General features: G+C 35.2%; 1 protein-coding gene across 1 annotated transcript; it reads left to right on the top strand.

Moving 5' to 3' along the window:
* The first annotated feature begins 336 nt into the window (after positions 1 to 336).
* On the top strand, positions 337 to 6375 carry LOC128662434 (gastrotropin-like). The gene is made up of 4 exons (XM_053716219.1): positions 337 to 429; positions 2697 to 2869; positions 4374 to 4463; positions 6266 to 6375. Exons 1-4 carry the CDS (start codon positions 363 to 365, stop codon positions 6317 to 6319), a joined length of 384 nt encoding a protein of 127 aa, XP_053572194.1. The 5' UTR covers positions 337 to 362; the 3' UTR covers positions 6320 to 6375.
* Positions 6376 to 6877: the final 502 nt, after the last annotated feature.

Raw genomic sequence — 6877 nt, 5'->3', positions numbered from 1 at the left:
ATTAGTAGATATATAGATGGATAGGTAGATAGATAGATAGATAGATAGATAGATAGATAGTCTAACACCTAAAAAAAATCATTAAACCATACTAAGTACAGAAAATAACCCAGACAGTACACACCCATAGGTAATTTGCACTATGTGTCTGTAGATTATTTTACAGCCTCTTGACATGGCACTTTCCTGACGGTCATTAACTCTGTACTAAGGATTTGTTATCAGTTTATCTTTGACTATGAGATATGGTGAGATAAGTTTCAGGGAGGAGTCTTACAGCACAGGGTTTATAAGACCAGTCTGTAATCATTCTATCTACATCCTTCACACATCTGTCAGCTCTCCAGATCCATATCAGCAACATGGCATTCGCTGGAAAATATGAAGTTGAAAGCCAAGAAAACTATGATGCATTTATGAAAGTAATTGGTGAGTATTAAAGGGACATTAAACACTTTGAGATGGTAATATAAAATGATAAATTGTATATATAAAACAACTCTGCAATATACTTTCATTATTTATTTTGTCCTCTTTGCCTGTAATTCCATTCGGAAATTGTGAGCTTTTCAGTTCCTGTTAGAAATGGAAGTGCAGAACACTGTTAAATCCAGCACAACCATTGGCTGCACACTCTACTGACTTATTTATAACTGACTCTAATTGGCCACAGCAGAGAAGGTAACAAGTTACAACATGGCAGCTCCCAGTGTTTTATAGACACTAAAACTTTTCACTTATTTTGTCACTTTTTAAGCAACTAATGAAAATTTAAAAAATACATCTACATGTTAGTCATTGACTGATCTTTTCTTTGAATGCATCATTCTATCTAGCATGTATTTAGTGTTTAATGTCCCTTTAAGAACAGCTAATATACCCTGTATGTCGGATGTCTGTAGCGGTTCCAAGGCTGTAGGAGTGTCACCAACAGCGGTGAGAGTGCACTATGTCTGCATGATATTTCTGCCTGTCAGTAAGACCTTCAATCATACAGCCCTGGAAGTGCTATAGGCAGCCGATATACAGGGTATGACGGCCAACGTGAAGGGGTTAAATGAATGGTAATTTCTTATTCTAGGGTCTATTACAATCATTTTGATAAGCTTGTCTAAACATTTTTCTACACAATTCTCCAACGATTTCATGATTCAGATAGATAGAGCATGCAATTTTAAGCAACTTTCAAATGTATTCCTATAATCAATTTTTCTTTGTTCTCTTGGTATCTTTATTTGAAAAGCAGCAATATAAGCTTAGAAGCTGGCCCATTTTTGGTTCAGCACCTGGGTAGCGCTTGCTGATTGGTGGCTAAATGTAGACACTAATTAGCAAGTGCTACCCAGGTACTGAACCAAAAATGGGCCGGCTCCTAAGCTTACATTCCTGCTTTTCAAATAAAGATACCAAGAGAACGAAGAAAAATTGATAATAGGAATACATTTGAAAGTTGCTTAAACTCACATGCCCCATTTGAACAATGGGGAAAAAAATGGGGTTTAATATCCCTTTAAACTCTATGAGGAAAATGTTTTGAATGCATTTTAATATTGATTGGTGCAAATGTTTATCAATAATCAAACGCCACTCAACACTTCCCTTATTTGGAGGAGCCAATTCAGACTTAGGGCTAGATTTATTAAAGCTGAGGCATACAGGGGCGCGTATACGCGCCCCTGTACGCCTCAGCTCGCCTGTGGCGGGGCGAAAATACCCGCAGGTATTCAGCATTGCACACGAGCGCAATTTTGCGTTCGCATGCAATCCCGCCCCCTGCCCGCGCACAGCCAATCACGCGCGGGCAGGAGCTGTCAATCTCCTCGGTCTGACTAGACCGAGGAGATTGAATTTCGCCAGATTAGAGGTGGCCGCTGCTTGATAAATGACGGCGAGCAAGTTCTTGAGAGAACTTGCTGCCGTAGGGGCTTAATAAATCTAGCCCTTACTAGGAATAGACAAGGATAGCTATGTTCATTATGTTAGCAAGATCTTCATTGTCTAGCAGTTATCTCATAATCTCTGCCATAGGGAGAGATATGTTGCATGGTCAGGTTTGTGAAACCTGCCACGTGCTCTTCTAGTTGTCAGAATTGTAAAATTTTAAAACACTTACTTTTCAGACTTAAAGGGACACTGAACCCAAATTTTTTCTTTCGTGATTCAGATAGAGCATGCAATTTTAAGCAACTTTCTAATTTACTCCTATTATAAATGTTTCTTTGTTCTCTTGCTATCTTTATTTGAAAAAGAAGGCATCTAAGCTTCTTTTTGGTTCAGTACTCTGGTGGATTCAATGCTTTAGAAATCAATTTGAACCTACCTAGGTTTATCTTTCAACAAAGAATAGCAAGAGAACAAAGCAAATTTGGTGATACAAGTAAATTGGAAAATTGTCTAAAATTGCATGTTTTAGCTGATTAATGATTAATTTAACATGTTTACAGTAAAAAATTAGCATTATTATTAATTATTATTATTATATAATCTCTAAGAAATTAGAGAAGGTTATAATTAAGAATGTGCCTTTAAATATTTCCTCTAATACTTTTGTTTCCATCAGAAATTCTGATCATTAGTGGACATGTAAAGAGTAATGACACACACAGTATAGTTTAATTATTAATATTTCCTGTTTATGAAAAGGTACATTTATATAAGTTTTGGGAGTTAATTCCTTCCATCTCTTTCTGTATTAGGCATTCCTGATGATACCATTGAACGCGGAAGAAATTTCAAATACACCACTGAAGTTATCCAGAATGGAAATGAATTTACTTGGTCCCAAATTTACCCAAACCATACATCAACCAATAAGTTCATTGTGGGACAAGAATCAGACCTGGAGACTATGAGCGGCAAAAAATTTAAAGTAAGTCATCTTTAATGGCCCAGGTTAAGGTTGGATCTGTACTAACTACATAAAATACAGCTACCGGGGTTCCGGAGAATTAAAGGGACAGTCTAACTCAAAAATGTTATTGTTTAAAAAGATAGATAATTCCTTTATTACCCATTCCCCAGTTTTGCATAACAAACACAGTTATATTAATTTGTTACCTCTGCGATTACCTTGTATCTATGATTATGCAGACTGCCCCCTTATCTTAGTTCTTTTGCATTTTAGCCAATCAGTGCTGACTCATAAATAACTCTACGGGAGTGAGCACAATGTTATCTATATGGCACACATGAACTAGCAGTGTCTAACTGTAAAAAACTGTCAAAATGCACTGAGATAAGAGACGGCTTCAGAGCTTTGGAAATCAGTTTAGGCCTACCAAGGTTTAGCTTTCAATAAAGTAAAAGTAAAGTAAATTAGAAAGTTGATTAAAAATGCATGCCCTATATGAATCACGAAAGTTTAATTTTGAGTTGACTGTCCCTTTAAGACACATATGTAGCACACTAGATTTGTGCAAACAGAAAGAACTGTTATTGAATAGGTAATATTTTGATTGTCAATGAAACTTTACTTATTCAATAAACGGAGATCTGTTTTGATTTTTTTTTACAATAATAAACAGTGCTTATTTTTCTAATTATATAATCTGTCTTAAACTTATACAAGGGGACAAATTATCAAACTCCGAATGGAGCTTGATGCCCCTGTTTCTGCACGAGCCTTCTGGCTAGCTGGAAACAGTAGTTATGAAGCAGTGTTCTAAAGACCGCTGCTCCATAACTTGCCCGCTGCCTCTGAGGCTGCGGTCTTCAATCCGCCCAATCCTATACGATCGGGCTGATTGACAACCCCTGCTAGAGGCCGCAAATCTGCAAGGGGACAGCATTGCACAAGAATTACACAAGTAGTTCACAAGAACTGCTTGTGTAATGATAAATGCAGACAGCGTATGCAGTCAGCATTTATCGATGTGCGGCGGGCATGATATGCTACGTCGTATCATGTCCGCTCGCACATTAATAAATAGGCCCCATGGTGTCATCTGATATCATCTCAAACAGATTACAAATTATTTTTAATTAAGGTGAAGTGACAGTATTTTAGCATTCAGTGGGGGAGATTTAGTACAACTAGATATCTTAGCAAAAGAGATTCTGTCTGTAGTTGTCTATCCTTGTTCTAAGTTTAGTGAATATAGTCCTCAGATTATTATTACAATTTATACCTGTGAAACACTGTTGTCCAGTAATATTGCCCAGTGGTTCAGAATTTAATATACTGTATATTCAAAGGGTCTTAAATTACAATTTACTATGCGCAAATATCTCTCTATACTATCAAGAGCTTCCCTTGCATATATACCATGTTTAAATCTGCTGTTTATACTAAAACGTATTCACTGCTCTGTATTGTGCTAAATTATTTATGAACTAGAGTTTGCAGTTCATTATTTCAAAATATCTAATTACAGGCATTAATTAAACTGGAAGGTGGCAAAATCATTGTGGACTTCCCAAAATACCATCATACTTCTGAGATTGTTGATGGAAAACTGGTGGAGGTAAGAGACCAAATATCCATTTAATAATATTGTGTGTCCAACAACCATCATACATAGGGCCTAATAATCTAAAGATCTCCACTCTGGCGAGATTATCTAAGAAGTATCATCAGAACTGCGAAGAATGATTTTATAAAGGCAGATTTTACATTGTGAGCTGTTTAAATAGATATGCAGGTTCTAGATGTGAAGAGGATACACATTTCTTACAATATAATGATAAAAAAAAAACTACAAAATATTACATGATTTCTCTCCATCCCTGTAGTCTCTGATCATTAGGTTCATAGTCTTCCAAAGCCATTTAATCCGCCAATAGTGGATACACAATTATTCTACAAAGCAATATCCCTATAAAAAATATAAAAATAACCCTAAAAAGACATTGCTATTTTACTTAGCATTGTAGAAATGGCTTCACATTGTCAGAATAAATCAAAAGAGGGAAGCCCAATCCAGCCTGCTTATCATTTGGCACAAGTATGTTTGTCACACACTTACTGCAACCTCATGAATTTCAGATAGAGCTACTATTGATTTCCACAGTTTGCTCATCTCTGTCCTTTCTCATATCCAAAGTATATGTATACAGTATGTTTTTATAAGCAAGAACAAACAACATCTTAATGAAGCATTATATACAAATGTTTCATTTCAGTTAATCAGTAAGACCAACTAGCAAGTAGAAAAATAGCAATGGGTTGGAATAACTTGATAAAGATTTTATACATTGAACTAACAGACTTTACTTTCCGTATAATTGATTGGTATCTTCAGTCCAATGACTTGAACAGTTTATGATTACAAGATGAATAGAAATGAACAAAGAATGGCTACACAATGTATCAGTTGTTTGGGGCAAACAAAGCACTTGCTGATTACACAGTATACACAATGCATAATGAAAAGTGAGTCATAATCAATAACACTGTTTACGGAATAATTATTATTCTATGTGGAATATGGTAAATGTTTAGAAATACGACAGAATGTGAAATATGTGTATACAATACATCATTACATGTAGTTTTGTATAGTGATTGTTTTTTTCCAAAAAATTATTTTAATAAATAACTTCCTGTGCAAAAAAGAAAAAAATCCCAGTCACCCCCTTTTTGTTTAAAAATACAGAAATGCAGACTTACCTCCTGTGTTTGCTCCTAATCTAGACCATTTAAAAAAAAATTAAAACAGCTCTGCTTCTTGTAACCAATCAACAAACATGCTGCCTATGCAGCGCCCTCCGTACACACATTTCAATTAATCAAAATCAACATAACTTTTTACTTTCCATCCTGCATATGACTCATTGAATTTTTATTTTTTTTCCTGATCTGCATATTCAACTTTTTAAGTCAATAAGGCTTACTTTGTACTTGCAGCCACCAAACTGTCCCGGCCCCTCCCTCTGAAGTGTGGTGCAATAGGCTAGAATGTTTAGGGCACTATGGCTTTTGATTGGCTGTATCACCCATAGTCTAATTTTGAAAAGAAAAAAAAATCAGTGTGGCTGTAGGCAGTCTGCAACCTGGTATACTTCGTTTAAAATATGCTTGAATTAAACATGCATATGTTAAATGATTCCCTGTGATGCAGTAATGTTATGGATATTGAAGTGATGAATTAAAAGTTAATGCACACTTAATGTCCCTTTGATGAGATACAAACTTAAATGTGATCCTTTTTTATCCATAACCCTACAAAAGAAACAATTACTCTAACTAAACAGAAAGTAATGATGCAAATATATAGTGATTAATTAATATTGCTACTAATTACATTTTTTTTTTTTTTTCTTTTAGACCTCAGTGTCTGGTGGAGTTACCTTTAAAAGAATAAGCAAGAAAGTGGCATAAAGTTTAATAAAGTTTTTGTTGCATTTATATGAAATAAAAAAATCACTGTTTATTCACTCCATGGTCTCTTCTTCTTTTTTAGAAATACTTTTAATACAAAATGAGACATTTCAATTTGGGGTATATTTTATTACATTACAGAGTATATTTCCCATTCATCAGACAAAAGTAAAAAAAAGCCACATCAAAAAAGATATCTGTGTCATTTTAATGGTTAAGATATTTTGAAGGCAACGCTTTACTTTGCCTTCCCATTATGTTGCCTATGGTAAAACTATAAAATACAAAAACACACAGCGCCCACCGATTCAAAGTAGCTTAATGAACAATTTATTTGATCACCTAAAATAAAAATTTCACACTTACAAGATAGCAGTGTAAAACAAGCCCTTCATATATGACAGCCGTAGTCCGTTAGTCCTTTTAGTGTGTCTTAGCCTGCATGTCTTGGATCCCTTCACTGTATGTTTCACCGCTGTAGCTGTTTGCTTTCTTTCAGCAGCACTTTCTGTTGTTTACCGCTGGCGGTTTCATAAAACCGGGGTTCCGACTTCAGCT

This window comes from Bombina bombina, chromosome 6 (assembly GCF_027579735.1).
Source record: "Bombina bombina isolate aBomBom1 chromosome 6, aBomBom1.pri, whole genome shotgun sequence".
NCBI classification, from domain to species: domain Eukaryota; kingdom Metazoa; phylum Chordata; class Amphibia; order Anura; family Bombinatoridae; genus Bombina; species Bombina bombina.
Note: the sequence above shows the minus strand (reverse complement) of the source record. Positions and strands in the feature narration are given on the sequence as shown.

Excerpts from the sequence above, each read along its gene's own strand:
- LOC128662434 (XM_053716219.1), top strand. The coding sequence starts at position 363 with ATGGCATTCGCTGGAAAATATGAAGTTGAAAGCCAAGAAAACTATGAT. Across the intron at positions 430-2,696 it reads TGCATTTATGAAAGTAATTG|GCATTCCTGATGATACCATT; the intron begins GTGAGTATTAAA and ends TTTCTGTATTAG. Across the intron at positions 4,464-6,265 it reads TTGATGGAAAACTGGTGGAG|ACCTCAGTGTCTGGTGGAGT; the intron begins GTAAGAGACCAA and ends TTTTTCTTTTAG.